Genomic DNA, 19123 nt, shown 5'->3' on the forward strand with positions numbered 1-19123 from the left:
TTAATCAATGGTTTTTGTGATATTAATAACAAGTTATTTTTAACAGAGAAGTTCTAATAGACTATAGGTGGCCTACCTTATTATGAAGGCCTTTATATATCATTTATATAGTGCAAACCTACCAATTGCTGTAGCCAGGCCTAAACATAGCAGATTAGGGCCAGTGATACAATGTTTGTCCTCTGTAGTTGCGTGCCTTTGTTTAATAATATAATAATATGCCATTTAGCAGACGCTTTTATCCAAAGCGACTTACAGTCATGCGTGCATACATTTTTTGTGTATGGGTGGTCCCGGGGATCGAACACACTACCTTGGTGTTACAAGCGCCGTGCTCTACCAGCTGAACTACAGAGGACCACAGCTGAAAGCCATACTTTTAATAAAATATATATTACCCTACGTAATCTGAGATTCAATTGGCACACGCGCATTCGCGCTGAGTTGCCATCTTAGATTTACACTACTGGTTTACACTACCGGTCAAAAGTTTTAGAACACCTACTCATTCAAGGGTTTTTCTTTATTTTTACTATTTTCTACATTGTAGAATAATAGTGAAGACATCAAAACAATGAAATAACACATATGGAATCATGTAGTAACCCAAAAAGTGTTCATATATCAAAATATATTTTATATTTGAGATTCTTCAAATAGCCACCCCTTGCCTTGATGACAGCTTTGCAAACTCTTGGCATTCTCTCAACCAGCTTCATGAGGTAGTCACCTGGAATGCACTTCAATTAACAGGTGTGCCTTGTTAAAAGTTAATTTGTTTGAGCCAATCAGTTGTGTGGCAAGGTAGGGGGAGTATACAGAAGATAGCCCTATTTGGTAAAAGACCAAGTCCATATTATGGCAAGAACAGCTCAAATAAGCAAAGATAAACGACAGTCCATTATTACTTTAAGACATGAAGGTCAGTCAATCTGGAAAATGTAAAGAACTGTTAAAGTTTCTTCAAGTGCTGTTGCAAAAACCATGAAGCGCTATGATGAAACTGGCTCTCATGAGGACCGCCACAGGAATGGAAGACCCAGAGTTACCTCTGCTGCAGAGGAAAAGTTCATTAGAGTTACCAGCCTCAGAAATTGCAGCCCAACACATCTCAACATCAACTGTTCAGAGGAGACTGTGTGAATCAGGCCTTCATGGTCAAATTGCTGCAAAGAAACCACTACTAAAGGACACCAATAAGAAGAAGAGACTTGCTTGGGCCAAGAAACACGAGCAATGGACATTAGACCGGTGGGAATTTGTCCATTGGTCTGGAGTCCAAATTTGAGATTTTTGGTTCCAACCGCCTTGTCTTTGTGAGACACGGTGTTGGTGAACGGATGATCTCTGCATGTGTATTTCCCACCGTAAAGCATGGAGGAGGAAGTGTTATGGTGTGGGGGTGCTTTATTGGTGACACTGTCTGTGATTCATTTAGAATTCAAGGCACACTTAACCAGCATGGCTACCACAGTATTCTGCAGCGATACGCCATCCCATCTGGTTTGGGCTTAGTGGGACTGTCACTTGTTTTCAACAGGACAATGACCCAACACACCTCCAGGCTGTGTAAGGGCTATTTGACCAAGAAGGAGAGTGATGGAGTGCTGCATCAGATTACCTGGCCTCCACAATCCCCCGACCTCAACCCAATTGAGATGGTTTGGGATGAGTTAGACCGCAGAGTGAAGGAAAATCAGCCAACAAGTGTTAAGCATATGTGGGAACTCCTTCAAGACTGTTGGAAAAGCATTCCAGGTGAAGATGGTGTGTGCGTGTGCAAAGCTGTCATTAAGGCAAAGGGTGGCTATTTGAAGATTTGTTTAACACTTTTTTGGTTACTACATGATTCCACAATGTAGAAAATAGTAAAAATAAAGAAAAACCCTTGAATGAGTAGGTGTTCTAAAACTTTTGACCGGTAGGGTATATGAATCAGGTCATGAACGTAGGCTAAGTCTGGCATAAGCTTATTCCCACGCTTTACAATAACTCTGTTGCAGTGGTCTTAGGTAGTCTCCTTATAGGCTATGCCCTCCATCGCGACACTGCTGCCCAGTGGAAGAGCTTGTGATCTTTATGCAGCACCACGTGCCTTCGGAAAAGCACCCCTCAGCTTCAGAAGATGCCGTTATGGAGTCATGCAGCCATAGAGTCATTATACCCTAATGTAGGCCTATTTGCCTACTAGCCAAATAAAGTGCAGAGCATGCATGATACATACAACTCATTACTCCAACATATTTGAACATTTAATTCATCCTTCATTCAGTTCAGTCAGTCAGTATGTCATCCATTCTATAATTTTTTCTGAGTTGCAATAGGAACTAAATCAAAGAGAATAGAATAGTCTTATCCATTTGTTTATTGAAATCCATGTGTGTATTCGAAATGATCTAAATCCTCCAAAGTTCTTTAGCCTAAAAGTGTGATTCATTAGGTTACATGATCACCACAGTAGCCCCACATGGCTATAAAAACAAATTATTCAATGATATGGCCATTAAATAACACAGCATGGCATATTTAGATAGTGGAATAGGCCTAGAATAAATCATATTTACGTTCTATTTTGCAGCTCAGGCGGTTATTCTAGACAAGGCTCTTTGTCTATATAGTATCATTCTCACACAAGTAATTTGCTGAAGGCCCAAGCCTATACTACGCCATCTACTGGTATAACGTTGTTATCGAATGCCGTTCTAAAACAAGCTCTAGACTTTTATTTTGGAAATGAAACCGGAAGCTGCAAAGCAACTCTAATGTCTGGGCTAGAGTTGCTTGATTGACTAGCTAACTTTGACTAGCTATGTTCGGTTCATGTCCTTTGCAGATGCCACATTCCTGACAAAAGTTTGTACATATAAAAAAGATCTGTAACCGAGTAAAGGGAGATGTAAAGTTAGAATTGAATGTGTAAATGTTCATTCATAGTCGTCACTAGGGTTTGTACGTTTACAGATCTAATTTAACGGTTACATTTCTTGTTTCACGCATGGCTTTTCTTAGGATCCTAACAATTTACATTAGGATTTTCTTGCGATCCTAAAGATATGTACGTTCAACCTTTTGGCAGCTATCTGGCTCCATATGAATTCCACAAACCCTCGTCACTGCTCGACTCAATAGAGTTCATGGTAAACTTCCTTCAACATGGAGTTGAGTTTATAGCCTAGGCATGCTGCTTTTGCCTTCCGGGATGAACTGCTAAATTCCATTCATAATAAACATTGTGTGCATGGTATTGCAACACGCTGCATATGACTTCCAAACTTCCTAGAGGCTACCGGTTCCTGACCATTTTTGGGTTGCAATCCTTTTGGCAACATCGAAGTGGAAGCGGGCCAGATTTCCCATAGCCTCAATTTTTAGTCTGCATTTTCAACCGAGAGAAACATGCACTGCAAAAGGGGCGCACAGTTAGTCTACCCATGCGTCCAGTTCTTTTCGGGGTTACTTGAAAGCACACTGATTTGTTGACCACCAACCTTTAAAAATACATTGTAACTTTAGAAATGACACAACCAGGAGAAACCAAGGGCAATACAAACTCCAAATCACTGGGTGATTTGCAACAATATAGTGTTCGCTTAGGGAACAAAGTTGCATTAATGAGGACTCACACACCGAAATACTGTTGTTCAAGTGAATGTATATCTTATATCAAAGTAAAATGCACTAGCTTGTCCGTTTTTCCTCACGAAACGGTGCGCGTTCTAGCTGAACCTCCCCCTTTTTGCGTTTGGTACAGTCCACTGCTCCCTTTGATCACTCCAGTATCGGATCCAGAGCACAGCACAACATGTTGAAGAACGTATGTGCCGGGGCACAGAGCGAAACTTTAACTTTGGCTCGTCGTATCAACAGGGAATAAAGACCGAAATACAGCCATGCTATGAATATAGTTATGAGTCCAGTCTTTGTTTATTTGAAGGCTCTTCTTTGATATTTCGATAATACCGAAATATTTGCAGCAAATAAGAGAGAAAAAGACAGACCGAGAGCGAGCGAGAGAAAGGGATCAAACATGCAGGTCTCTGTGGTGCTGTGTAGCATGATAACTTTCTTTCTTCGCAGTCAAGGTAAGTTGCATTTTAACATGTCATCTCGTCAAAAACGTCCTCGAATCTTGGATCCACTGTTTAATTTTTTTCTGCGGGAGCCTGATTCGAAGAGTGAATGTTATGATATCCAAACAACCGTGTCGTAATTTTTTTCTTTCAGCCCTCAATTCTAGTCCATTGCTTTGAAATACGCATGAGGTTCATAACAACAAAAGTTTATGTTTTGCATAAATAATGCTGGGGATAACTTTTTTGTATGTGACATGATGCAGCCCTATCAATATACAATCTGAATAATGGATCTCATTGCAGAAAGCCTGTCAATCAGGCATCACAGTAGCCTTCTATAGCCTAACAATGTGAAGCCTATCTACATTGTAATTACACTAAACATGCCTAAGGCAAATACAAAAGTTTTAGGCCACTGGTGGAATAGTGATATTTGCTTGCTTTGTTTTTGAATTACCAAGAAATAGCCTACTATAGGCTATTGCAGACCTTTTTCTGCATCACTCGCATTGTTTACAGTCTGTCCATATTTGTGTTGTCGGTTTACACATTGCCACTAGCCTATACTTGAGCAAAGATGAAATCCTTGGCACGGACCTACTCATCCTCCGCACAGGTTTAATTTAGCGCGAGTGTGCACGTCTACAACTCGCCTTCGCTTCCAGACAGCCGCTATTTAAAACAGCAGAAGCTTATACCTTCTACACGTGCATTCAGCCGCATACCAATCACATGACTGTGGATGTCTGGATGAGGACCATATTTATGATGTATCATAGTTAATCTTATACAGAACATCATGTATTTATATTTATTAGGATCCCCATAAACTGCTGCCAAGGCGGCAGCTACTCTTCCTGGGGTCCAAACAGGATTAAATCAATTAGGCCTACATCATAAAAATAAATAAAAAATCATCATACAAAAAATGTATTACATTATGACTCTATTATTACAAATGTACAATATAATATTACAATGTGTGGTGTGTGTGTGTGTGTGTGTGTGTGTGTGTGTGTGTGTCACAGTCCACGTTGTGCCATGAGGTGTTGTTTTATCAGTTTTTTTTAATTTTTATCTGATTTTACTGCTCGCTTGAGTTACTTGATGTGGAAGAGTTCCATGTAGTCATGGCTGTATGTAGTTCTGTGCGTTTCCTAGAGTCTATTATGGACTTGGGGACTGTGAAGAGACCATGTCTTGTGGGTTATGTATGTGTCTCTGAACTGTGTGTTAGGTGTTTAAACAGACAGTTCGGTGCTTTCAACATGTCAATACCTCTCACAAAGACAAGTAGTGATGCAGTCAATCTCTCCTCTACTTTGAGCCAGGAGAGATTTACATGCATGTCATTGATGTTAGCTCTTCGTGTACATTTTAAGGGGCAGCCGTGCTGCTCTGTTCTGGGCCAACTGTTGTTTGCCTTTCTTTGTGCCACTTGACCATATGACTGGGCAGTAGTCCAGGTTTGATAAAATTAGGGCCTGTAGGACTTGTTTTGTTGAGTGTGATGTCAAGAAAGCAGAGCAGCGCTTTATCACGGACAGACCTCCCCCCATCTTAGCTACCATTTCATCAATATGTTTTGACCATGTCAGTTTACAATGTAGGGTTACACCAAGCAGTTTAGTCTCCTCAACTTGCTCAATTGCCACATTATTCATTACAATATTTAGTTGAGGTTTAGGTAGGGCTGTCCCTGACTAAAAACATCTTTGTAGACTGAGAGTCGTCTTTTCTTTCGACCAATCGATTGGTCGACATTTTCAAAGGTGTATTTTTCCATATAGCCACACCCTATGTGTTTTAATAAATAAACAATATGTACTGAGATTGTCTGATGCTTTAAGCATGCTGTTTGATTAAATAATTAAGATACAGAAATTACTTAAGGGAGCCAGAGATCAAGATAGCCTAACCAGAAGAAAAATACCTGAAGTTCCATAGCTCATTAGTCGTGGTGAGTTAAGAAAATCTGAAATACTATCAGACATCCTCAAATGGGCACATTTATAGGCCTACATTTGCACGCAGGCCAGGTATCCTAGGCCTACGTTTATATGCGTAAACAAGTGCACATCCTTACTCAAAATTGACAGGAGCGCTCCAAACAAAAAGCAATGAATAAATTGACAAAACTCGTAAATGGAATGAAATAAACCAAAACTTGTTTCTCATAAGTGTAGCATAGGTTGTGAGCTCTGCAAACAATGTGTCCACTCCGACAATGACAACGGTAAATGATTTATTAAATAAATATAATTTATTGAATGCATTAACAGGAATTACTGTAACCAAACAGTCATTGTATATTAGAAATGATGTGAATTAACGGTAAATGTAGGCTACTACTAGTAATACAGTATATGGAATGGGGAATTGATAGACAGAAACAATCAAACAATTCACACAATGAAGTTATGAAACAATGATTGCGCACAAAATGGCGAGAGAGCGCATTCTGGAGAGAGACGTGCCTTGTGCATCTTAGCCACACTCCCCTTCTTCTTGGACCATGGCATCCCGCGGCCTCCTCAATGGATTAGTCTACTGAGACAGGTGCAAATCAGATGGGGGTCAGCCCTAGGTTTAGGGTTTAGCAAATGTTTTATCCCAAATACAATTATTTTACTTTTGGTCATGTAGTGTATCCAAAACTATTTAGACACCTGCTTGTCGAACATCTCATTCCAAAATCATGGGCATTAATATGGAGTTGGTCCCCCTTTCGCTGCTACAACAGCCTCCACTCTTCTGGGAAGGCTTTCCACTAGATGTTGGATCATTGCTGCGGGGACTTGCTTTCATTCAGCCACGAGCATTAGTGAGGTCAGGCACTGATGTTGAAAAACAGCCCCAGACCATTATTCCTCCTCCGCCAAACACAGATTAGTCCGTCAGACTGCCAGATGGTTAAGCGTGATTCATCAATCCAGAGAATGCGTTTTCACTGCTCCAGAGTCCAATGGTGGCGAGCTTTACACCACTCCAGCCCACGCTTGGCATTGCGCACAGTGATCTTAGGATTGTGTGCGGGTGCTCGGCCAAGGAAACCCATTTCATGAAGCTCCCGATGAACAGTTATTGTGCTGACGTTGCTTCCAGAGGCAGTTTGGAACTTGGTAGAGACAACCGAGGACAGACGATCTTTACACGCTTCAGCACTCGGCGGTGCCATTCTGTGAGCATGTGTGGCCTACTACTTCGCAGCTGAGCCGTTGTTGCTCCTAGATGTTTCCTCTTCACAATAACATCACTTACAGTTGACCGGGGCAGCTCTAGCAGGGCAGAAATTTGACAAACTGACTTGTTGGAAAGGTGGCATCCTATGACGGTGCCACGTTGAAAGTCACTAATCTCTTCAGTAAGGTCATTCTACTGCCAATGTTTGTCTATGAAGATTGCATGGCTGTGTGCTCGATTTAATACACCTGTCAGCAACGGGTGTGGCTGAAATAGCTGAATCCACTAATTTGAAGGGGTGTCCACATCATTTGTATATATAGTGTATTTAGGACTAGCTTAGGCTGTTACTTGCCACCCATTCTAAAACTGACTGCAGCTCTTTGTTAAGTGTTGCAGTGATTTCACTTGCTGTGGTAGCTGACGTGTATGATGCTGAGTCATCAGACACACTGGCTTTACTCAGTGCTAGCGGTAGGTAATTAGTAAAAATAGAGAAAAGTAAGGGGCCATGACAGCTGCCTTGAGGTATGCCAGACTCTACCTGGTTTATGTTAGAGAGGATTCCATTAAAGAACACCCGCTGTTCTGTTAGATAGGTAGCTCTCGATCCACGACATAGCAGATGTGAAACCATAACACACATTTTTCCAGCAGCAGACTATGATTGATAATGTCAAAAGCTGCACTGAAGTCGTAACAAAACAGCTTCCTCAATCTTCTCATTATCAATTTATTTCAGCCAATCATCAGTCATTTGCGTTAGTCCCGTACATGCTGAATGCCCTTCCTAGGTGTCCTTCCCTACAATAGTGCTGAAAGTCAGTTGTTAATTTGCATACTGTGAAAAAGCATTGCATCTGGTCAAACACAATTATAATTTTTTGTTTACTAAGGGTTGGTCGCAGGCTGATTGGTCAGCTGTTTAAACCAGTAAAGGGTGCTTTGCTATTCTTGGGTAACGGAATGTCTTTTGCTTTCGGGCATTTCCATTGAGAAGGAACCTTGAGCACCAAGATATGAAATTCATAGGAGCATATCAAATTGGGTGTCAAATGAAAGCTAAGCGTCTATGTTTTTGGGAAATGAAGGCATAGATACATTTTTCAACAATTTTCCATCTTAAAAATTAAGCATAATTAAAGGCTTTGTTTTCTGGAATGAACAGATGGAAAAGTGGTCTTAGAAAACATCTACCAGAAAAAGTCCTAAATGTATCAGAAATACTGTAGTTAATTTGCACTATGTGTCTTGTTCACATTCGTTTGTAAATGTCCAAACTCACCAAAAATGAAATTCGGTAGCTCCTAACTATATATGTATAACTTTATGAGCTGGATTGCCTGTCTTTGCAATTAGTTTATTTTCATCTCGCTCATTAGCATATTTAGCGAGCAGCCTCCATGTAAATTCGCTATTACTTGTGCTAATTTTGTTAGCATTCTGGTTGACTCCCAATGGGGTTTTTTTTCCGTTTTTTTGGCGCACCCTTGTGTACTAAGCCTATAATACCATAAATCCCAGGTTGACAGTATGACGATATGAAAATCTGCATACCGCCCAACCCTAATTCCGTTACCAAATTAGTAACGGAATTACAATAAAATTATTAACGGAATTACTGCAACTGAATTGGCTACACTGTGAAGTCATAGTAGTCACAAACTACAGTTGGGTCACCTGCTACTGTTCTCCCTTCCACTGGCTGTTATGTTCAGCTCATAACTGTTTTCTTTCTCTTTCTGTCGTTTGGTGGTCAAACAAAGAGTGTTAAAAGTCATTTTGGAAAACCCATCCATCTCTCTCTCTCTGCCTCTCTCAAGTTAATGGAGCGCCAGCTCTTACTGACGCCTACCCATGAGCCCCCTCTCTTTCCATTTACTGTAACCAGCATCCTCACCCACTGAGCAGCGATCGACATCGGACGTCCATGGACGTTGAAAAGTAGTTGAAATATGGTCAGTCCACCCTGGCATTGATGTTAAAGGTCCAATGCAGCCTTAATGGAAGGGATATGTAACCTGAAAACTAGCTGTTATTGGCAGAGTGGTTTAGAACTCTTTGTTATTGGTCTATTTACTTATACCGCCTGGTGATTGTCGCCAGGCATGCCAAAACTCCATCCCACAAAACAGGCTGAAATTTCAGCCAGTCTTTTCAAACAGCTCTTGCACTAAAAGGGCATTATCATAATTTTCACAATTTCACAGGAAAATCTAACACAGACGGACCAAATCTGAACCTATCATAGACGTATGTTTCACAAGTTAGTTTAGGATAGGACAGTATAGTGAGTAGAGCACAGTAGATCCAGGCTCTGTCGTAGCCGGCCGCGACCGGGAGACGCATGGGGCGGCGCACAATTGGCCCAGCGTCGTCCAGGGTAGGCGAGGGAATGGCTGGCAGGGATGTAGCTCAGTTGGTAGAGCATGGCGTTTGCAACGCCAGGGTTGTGGGTTCGATTCCCATGGGGGGCCAGTATAAAGAAAAATGATGTATGCACTCACTAACTGTAAGTCGCTCTGGATAAGAGCGTCTGCTAAATGACTAAAATGAAAATGTAGATTGTACTGTACAATAGTACAGTATATTGTACTGTACTGAACTATACTCTACTGTACTGAACTCTACTGTACCCTACTGTACTGTACTCTACCCTGCTCTGCTGTATTGTACTGCACTGTACTCTACTGTGCTGTGCTGCGCTGTGATGTCCAAACTTGTCTAAACTTGTGAAACATGAGGAGAATGACATTCATATATATAATTATGCATTTCTGTGTAGTACATGATGTAATTCCGTTACCGGGTGTAAATCCACTTCACTTACTGTAGTTCAACAATCAAAATGGATCTTTTTCAAACTCAAGGTGCTATGTCATAACTGACACCCCGTTGTTTCTGCAGACGTCTTTGAATCTTAATTCTGAGCAGCACTCGTATTTGCCATCTCTTCAATCTAAGCCACAAAGCAACCCTATTAAATGAGCAATTTCAGAACTGGGCATGTTTTATGGTCACTTCTCTGAAGCAGGGTTTCCCAAATTCTGTCCTCGGGACCCCAAGGGGTGCACATTTTGGTATTTACCCTAGCACTACACAGATTATTCAAATAATCAACTAATCATCAAGCTTTGATCATTTGAATAACAATGTTTTTCTTTCATAATTTGGTCAGTTATGCATGGATGTGAAGGTTCAGAGTTTGTTGTTGGCATGTCATGCCTAAATTTGCTAATCTTGCCAATGAAAAAGTAATTAAAGTAGTTGGCAATATCCGAGGGTTTTGTAATGAATGCGCCATCAGCCTCAATGGATGGAGCTTAGTTTGCCATTTAAGGTGCTTCAAAGTTTTTACTATCGTTCTTTATATAATTTATCTTTGTTTCATAGTACAGTTTCACCTTTTTTTTTGTTCAGGTTAGTCACATAATTTCTCAATTTACAGTACGTATGCCAATCGGCTGTGCAGCCAGATTATTTGCAATTCCTTTTGCCCCGCCCCTATCAACCATACCATTTTTTATATTCTTCATCAATCCACAGGGATTTAGCGGTTTTTACAGTCATTTTCTTAATGGGTGCATACTTTTTAGCAACTGGAAGAAGCGTCAAGTGTGGTGTCTGGTTGCTCCTCATTATACACAACAGACCAGTAAATATTCTTTAAACCTTGAACATAGGAATCACTACAGATCCTCTTGTATGATATTTTATGAATTTTTTACATTTACATTTTAGTCATTTAGCAGACGCTCTTATCCAGAGCGACTTACAGTTAGCACATACATTATTTTATCGAACCCACAACCCTGGCGTTGCCCAGCCTTTGGAACTTTGGTTTTCCTAGATATGGCTACTATATTACGATCACTACATCCGATGGGTGTGGATACTGCTTTAGAGCAGATTTCTGCAGCATTAGTAAAGATGTGATCAACACGTGGATGATATCATTCCTGTGCTGTTTGTAAATACCCTGGTAGGTTGATAGGTAGCAGGCACTGGTTACAGTTTTGAAGCTATTTCTTGGGTGGGCAGCTTGATGAAAGCCAGTCAATATTTAGGTCACACAGAAAATATACCTCTCTGTTGATATCACATACATAATCAAGCATTTCACACGTATTATCCAGACACTGACTGTTAGCACTAGGTGGTCTATAGCAGCTTCCCACAAGAATGAGCTTTAGGTGAGGCAGGTGAACCTGTAGCCATATTACTTCAACAGCATTTGACATGATATCATCTCTAAGCTTTACTTGAATATGACTCTGAATATATATATATATATATATATATATATATATATACACACACACAGTGGGGAGAACAAGTATTTGATACACTGCCAATTTTGCAGGTTTTCCTACTTACAAAGCATATAGAGGTCTGTAATTTTTATCATAGGTACACTTCAACTGTGAGAGACGGAATCTAAAACAAAAATCCAGAAAATCACATTGTATGATTTTTAAGTAATTAATTGGCATTTTATTGCATGACATAAGTATTTGATACATCAGAAAAGCAGAACTTAATATTTGGTACAGAAACCTTTGTTTGCAATTACAGAGATCATACATTTCCTGTAGGTCTTGACCAGGTTTGCACACACTGCAGCAGGGATTTTGGCCCACTCCTCCATACAGACCTTCTCCAGATCCTTCAGGTTTCGGGGCTGTCGCTGGGCAATACGGACTTTCAGCTCCCTCCAAAGATTTTCTATTGGGTTCAGGTCTGGAGGCTGGCTAGGCCACTCCAGGACCTTGAGATGCTTCTTACGGAGCCACTCCTTAGTTGCCCTGGCTGTGTGTTTCGGGTCGTTGTCATGCTGGAAGACCCAGCCACGACCCATCTTCAATGCTCTTACTGAGGGAAGGAGGTTGTTGGCCAAGATCTCGCGATACATGGCTCTTCCATCCTCCCCTCAATACGGTGCAGTCGTCTTGTCCCCTTTGCAGAAAAGCATCCCCAAAGAATGATGTTTCCACCTCCATGCTTCACAGTTGGGATGTGTTCTTGGGGTTGTACTCATCCTTCTTCTTCGTCCAAACACGGCGAGTGGAGTTTAGAATTCTGGAGCCAGAATTCTTACTGGTTGGTAGGTGATCAAATACTTATGTCATGCAATAAAATGCAAATGAATTACTTAAAAATCATACAATGTGATTTTCTGGATTTTTGTTTTAGATTCCGTCTCTCACAGTTGAAGTGTACATATGATAAAAAATTACAGACCTCTACATGCTTTGTAAGTAGGAAAACCTGCAAAATCGGCAGTGTATCAAATACTTGTTCTCCCCACTGTATATTTTGAGAATGACACAAGTATTGGTCTTCACAAAGTTCGCTGCTTCAGTGTTATGAGATATTTTTGTCAGATGTTACTATGGTATACTGAAGTATAATTACAAGCATTCCATAAGTGTCAAAGGCTTTTATTGACAATTACATTAAGTTTATGCAAAGAGTCAATATTTGCAGTGTTGACCCTTCTTTTTCAAGACCTCTGCAATCCGCCCTGGCATGCTGTCAATTAACTTCTGGGCCACATCCTGACTGATGGCAGCCCATTCTTGCATAATCAATGCTTGGAGTTTGTCAGAATTTGTGGGTTTTTGTTTGTCCACCCGCCTCTTGAGGATCGACCACAAGTTCTCAATGGGATTAAGGTCTGGGGAGTTTCCTGGCCATGGACCCAAAAATGTTGATGTTTTGTTCCCCGAGCCAGTTAGTTATCACTTTTGCCTTATGGCAAGGTGCTCCATCATGCTGGAAAAGGCATTTGTCGTCACCAAACTGTTCTTGGATGGTTGGGAGAAGTTGCTCTCGGAGGATGTGTTGGTACTATTCTTTATTCATGGCTGTGTTCTTAGGCAAAATTGTGAGTGAGCCCACTCCCTTGGCTGAGAAGCAACCCCACACATGAATGGTCTCAGGATGCTTTACTGTTGGCATGACTCAGGACTGATGGTAGCGCTCACCTTTTCTTCTCCGGACAAGGTGTTTTCCGGATGCCCCAAACAATCGGAAAGGGAATTCATCAGAGAAAATGACTTTACCCCAGTCCTCAGCAGTCCAATCCCTGTACCTTTTGCAGAATATCAGTCTGTCCCTGATGTTTTTCCTGGAGAGAAGTGGCTTCTTTGCTGCCCTTCTTGACACCAGGCCATCCTCCAAAAGTATTCGCCTCACTGTGCGTGTAGATGCACTCACACCTGCCTGCTGCCATTCCTGAGCAAGCTCTGCACTGGTGGTGCCCCGCCTTCTTCACAACAATTGAACCTCTCTCCTTGAAGTTCTTGATGATCCGATAAATGGTTGATTTAGGTGCAATCTTACTAGCAGCAATATCCTTGCCTGTGAAGCCCTTTTTGTGCAAAGCAATGATGACGGCACATGTTTCCTTGCAGGTAACCATGGTTAACAGAGGAAGAACAATGATTTCAAGCACCACCCTCCTTTTAAAGCTTCCAGTCTGTTATTCTAACTCAATCAGCATGACAGAGTGATCTCCAGCCTTGTCCTCGTCAACACTCTCACCTGTGTTAATGAGAGAATCACCTGACATGATGGCAGCTGGTCCTTTTGTGGCAGGGCTGAAATGCAGTGGAAACGTTTTTGGGGGATTAAGTTCATTTTCATGGCAAAGAAGGACTTTGCAATTAATTGCAATTCATCTTATCACTCTTCATGACATTCTGGAGTATATGCAAATTGCCATCATCAAAACTGAGGCAGCAGACTTTGTGAACATTTATATTTGTGTCATTCTCAACTTTTGACCACAACTGTACACTACCGTTCAAAAGTTTAGGGTCACTTAGAAATGTCCTTGTTTTTGAAAGAAAAGCAATTTCTTTGTCCATTAAAATAACATCAAATTGATCAGAAATACAGTGTAGACATTTAATGTTGTAAATGGCTATTGTAGCTGGAAACGGCTGATTTTTAATGGAATATCTACATAGGCGTACAGAGGCCCATTATCAGCAACCATCAGTCCTGTGTTCCAATGGCACGTTGTGATTGCTAATCCAAGTTTATCATTTTAAAAGACTAATTGATCATTAGAAAACCCCTTTTGCAATTATGTTAGCACAGCTAAAAACTGTTGTGCTGATTAAAGAAGCAATAAAACTGGCCTTCTTGAGACTAGCCTTCTTGAGACTAGTTGAGTATCTGGAGCATCAGCCCCCCGTGTAGCTCAGTTGGTAGAGCATGGCGCTTGCAACACCAGGGTTGTGGGTTCGATTCCCACGGGGGGCCAGTATGAAAATGTATGCATTCACTCACTAACTTTAAGTCGCTCTGGATAAGAGCGTCTGCTAAATGACTAAAAATATAAATGTTTTAAAAAAATCAGCAATTGTGGGTTCGATTACAGGCTCAAAATGGCCAGAAACAAATAACTTTCTTCTGAAACTCGTTAGTATATCCTTGTTCTGAGAAATGAAGGCTAAACTGAAGATCTCGTACAACGCTGTGTACTACTCCCTTCACAGAACAGCGCAAACTGTCTCTAACCAGAATAGAAGGACGAGTGGGAGGCCCCGGTGCACAACTGAGCAAGAGGACAAATACATTAGTGTCTAGTTTGAGAAACAGACGCCTCACAGGTCATCAACTGGCAGCTTCATTAAATAGTACCCGCAAAACACCAGTCTCAACATCAACAGTGAAGAGGCGACTCTGGGATGCTGACATTCTAGGCAGAGTTGCAAAGAAAAAGCCATATCTCAGACTGGCCAATAAAAATAAAAGATTAAGATGGGCAAAAGAACTCAGACACTGGACAGAGGAAGATTGGAAAAAAGTTTTATGGACAGACGAATCGAAGTTTGAGGTGTTCGGATCACAAAGAAGAGCATTTGTGAGACGCAGACCAAATGAAAAGATGCTGGAGGAGTGCTTGATGCCATCTGTCAAGCATGGTGGAGGCAATGTGATGGTCTGGGGGTGCTTTGGTGGTGGTAAAGTGGGAGATTTGTAAAGGGTAAAAGGGATCTTGAAAAAGGAAGGCTATCACTCCATTTTGCAACGCCATGTCATACCCTGTGGACGGCTCTTGATTGGAGCCAATTTCCTCCAACAACAGGACAATGACCCAAAGCACAGCTCCAAACTATGCAAGAACTATTTAGCAGTCAGCTGGTATTCTGTCTATAATGGAGTGGCCAGCACAGTCACCGGATCTCAACCCTATTGAGCTGTTGTGAGAGCAGCTTGACCGTATGGTATGTAAGAAGTGCCCATCAAGCCAATCCAACATGTGGGAGGTGCTTCAGGGAGAATGGGTGAAATCTCTTCAGATTACCTCAACAAATTGACAACTAGAATGCTAAAGGTCTGCAAGGCTGTAATTGCTGCAAATGGAGGATTCTTTGACGAAAGCAAAGTTTGAAGGACACATTTATTATTTCAATAAAAAATCTTTATTTCTAACCTTGTCAATGACTACATTTCCTATGCATTTTGCTATATTTCCTATTCAAACTCATTTCATGTATGTTTTCATGGAAAACAAGGACATTTCTAAGTGACCCCAAACTTTTGAACGGTAGTGTACAGTGGGGAAAAAAAGTATTTAGTCAGCCACCAATTGTGCAAGTTCTCCCACTTAAAAAGATGAGAGAGGCCTGTAATTTTCATCATAGGTACACGTCAACTATAAAAGACAAAATGAGAAAAAACATTCCAGAAAATCACATTGTAGGATTTTTAATGAATTTATTTGCAAATTATGGTGGAAAATAAGTATTTGGTCAATAACAAAAGTTTCTCAATACTTTGTTATATAACCGTTGTTGGCAATGACACAGGTCAAACGTTTTCTGTAAGTCTTCACAAGGTTTTCACACACTGTTGCTGGTATTTTGGCCCATTCCTCCATGCAGATCTCCTCTAGAGCAGTGATGTTTTGGGGCTGTCGCTGGGCAACACGGACTTTCAACTCCCTCCAAAGATTTTCTATGGGGTTGAGATCTGGAGACTGGCTAGGCCACTCCAGGACCTTGAAATGCTTCTTACGAAGCCACTCCTTCGTTGCCCGGGCGGTGTGTTTGGGATCATTGTCATGCTGAAAGACCCAGCCACGTTTCATCTTCAATGCCCTTGCTGATGGAAGGAGGATTTCACTCAAAATCTCACGATACATGGCCCCATTCATTCTTTCCTTTACACGGATCAGTCGTCCTGGTCCCTTTGCAGAAAAACAGCCCCAAAGCATGATGTTTCCACCCCCATGCTTCACAGTAGGTATGGTGTTCTTTGGATGCAACTCGGCATTCTTTGTCCTCCAAACACGACAAGTTGAGTTTTTACCAAAAAGTTATATTTTGGTTTCATCTGACCATATTACATTCTCCCAATCCTCTTCTGGATCATCCAAATGCACTCTAGCAAACTTCAGACGGGCCTGGACATGTACTGGCTTAAGCAGGGGGACACGTCTGGCACTGCAGGATTTGAGTCCCTGGCGGCGTAGTGTATTACTGATGGTAGGCTTTGTTACTTTGGTCCCAGCTCTCTGCAGGTCATTCACTAGGTCCCCCCGCGTGGTTCTGGGATTTTTACTCACAGTTCTTGTGATCATTTTGACCCCACGGGGTGAGATCTTGCGTGGAGCCCCAGATCGAGGGAGATTATCAGTGGTCTTGTATGTCTTCCATTTCCTAATAAATGCTCCCACAGTTGATTTCTTCAAACCAAGCTGCTTACCTATTGCAGATTCAGTCTTCCCAGCCTGGTGCAGGTCTACAATTTTGTTTCTGGTATCCTTTGACAGCTCTTTGGTCTTGGCCATAGTGGAGTTTGGAGTGTGACTGTTTGTTTGAGGTTGTGGACAGGTGTCTTTTATACTGATAACAAGTTCAAACAGGTGCCATTAATACAGGTAACGAGTGGAGGACAGAGGAGCCTCTTAAAGAAGAAGTTACAGGTCTGTGAGAGCCAGAAATCTTGCTTGTTTGTAGGTGACCAAATACTTATTTTAACCATAATTTGCAAATTAATTAATAAAAAATCCTACAATGTGATTTTCTGGATTTTCTTTTCTCAATTTGTCTGTCATAGTTGACGTGTACCTATGATGAAAATTACAGGTCTGTCTCATCTTTTTAAGTCGGAGAACTTGCACAATTGGTGGCTGACTAAATACTTTTTTCCCTCACTGTATATATTGAGAGAATGCCAAGAGTGTGCAAAGCTGTCATCAAGGCAAAAGGTGGCCACTTTGAAGAATCTCAAATATAAAATATATTTTGATTTGTTTAACACTTTATTGGCTACTACATGATTCCATATGCGTTATTTCATAGTTTTGATGTCTTCACTATTATTCTACAATGTAGAAAATAGTAAGAGTAAAGAAAAACCCTTGAATGAATAGGCGTGTCAACTTTTGACTGGTACTGTATATCACCTCCTCCATTGGCATTGCTTTCTCTTCTGTAGGAATTATCAAAGTGAATTTCAGAGATAACCGGTATATGAATGTAATCTGAGCAAGTTATCGATTTCATGAACCTTGTTTCTCAGGCAACTTAAGTTAATGTGGGCTATTTCTAGCCCTTTTCTCGGTTGCTTTTTTGTTCCTGGGTAACAATTAAGTGCCTTGCTGTGATTGTTAGCATTTGTAGGATACACCCCCACCCCCTGTCAGACCACCAGTAATAGGTTTGGCCAGTCCTTTTTTTCCCTCATCCAAGTTTCCACTAACACCTTAGCTTACAACATGTCAGAACAGCCGCCTTACGTGCTGGAATGTGTGAGGACCTCACCGACACGCTGGGAACGCTTTTTATAACTCTAGGCTATGGCAGGCATCTCTCTCTCTTGCTCTCTGTCACTCTCTCTCTTTGTCTCTCGCTCTCCCTGTCTCTCTCTGTCTTTCTCTCTCACACACACACACACACACACACACACACACACACACACACACACACAATCAGCTGCCTCCAGTGTATCGTTCTGCTGACATGAATTGATTAATCTGACAAAATGGCAAAAAGTGCGCCTCTACAACTGTTGCTCATGTTGTGCTCAGATATGCGACCCGGCAGTAATTGTGACAGAATTCTAAATGTCAGTGGCAGACTGGCTCCCAAATGCCAGCCAGATAAGATTTGATATCTCGCTCAAAACAAAGGCCCCTCGGATGAGCCTGCTCCTGTTTATAGTGAAGTCTGCTGTACTTTCAGAGTGAAGGTGTCAATGTCAACTGTGGTCTTTTCTATATCTTTGGGTAGGGAGGTTTCAGGTCATGCTTTGCTTGATTATTCACTCTATCATAAAACTATTAAATCTATGAGCCCCATATCTTGTAACTCATTTACAGACATTGTATCTGTTGTGTGTATGATTAACACGTCTGTTGTTGTTGACATTTCCATGGCTATAAGTAGTCCTAGTGAGTGTATATATATGTTTCTTCGCCTTTTTTTTGTGTACTTTTTACCCCTTTTTTTCTCCCCAATTTCGTGATATCCAATTGGTAGTTACAGTCTTGTCCCATTGCTGCAACTCCCATACGGTTGAGAGCCATGCTTCCTCTGAAACACGACCCTGCCCGGAAGCCAGCCGCACCAATGTGTCGGAGAAAACACCGTACAGCTGGCGACCCAAGTCAGCTTGCAGGTGCCCGGCCTTGAGTTGCTAGAGCGCGATGGGACAAGGAAATCCCGGCCGGCCAAGCCCTCCAATAACCCAGACGACGCTGGGCCGCTGTAGTGACGCCTCAAGCACTCCGATGCAGTGCCTTGGACCGCTGCGCCACTCGGGAGGCCGTTTCTTTGCATTTCGGATCGCACTTAATTCCCCCCACCCTCGCCAGTTTAACATTGTTTGTACTTAATTTTATGCCT

At 41.6% G+C, this 19123-nt stretch overlaps 1 protein-coding gene across 4 annotated transcripts in view; it reads left to right on the forward strand.

Moving 5' to 3' along the window:
* Nucleotides 1-3812: 3812 nt before the first annotated feature.
* LOC121579069 (low-density lipoprotein receptor-related protein 4-like) overlaps nt 3813-19123 on the forward strand; it is a 198032-nt gene continuing 182721 nt past the window's right edge. For all 4 annotated transcript variants that reach the window (XM_045208784.1, XM_041893335.2, XM_045208803.1 and 1 more), the window contains exon 1: nt 3813-4082. In XM_045208784.1, the coding sequence (XP_045064719.1) occupies nt 4028-4082 (55 nt within the window). In that variant the 5' untranslated portion in view covers nt 3813-4027. The remainder of the gene's footprint in view (nt 4083-19123) is intronic.

This window comes from Coregonus clupeaformis, chromosome 3 (genome assembly GCF_020615455.1).
Source record: "Coregonus clupeaformis isolate EN_2021a chromosome 3, ASM2061545v1, whole genome shotgun sequence".
Taxonomy (NCBI): domain Eukaryota; kingdom Metazoa; phylum Chordata; class Actinopteri; order Salmoniformes; family Salmonidae; genus Coregonus; species Coregonus clupeaformis.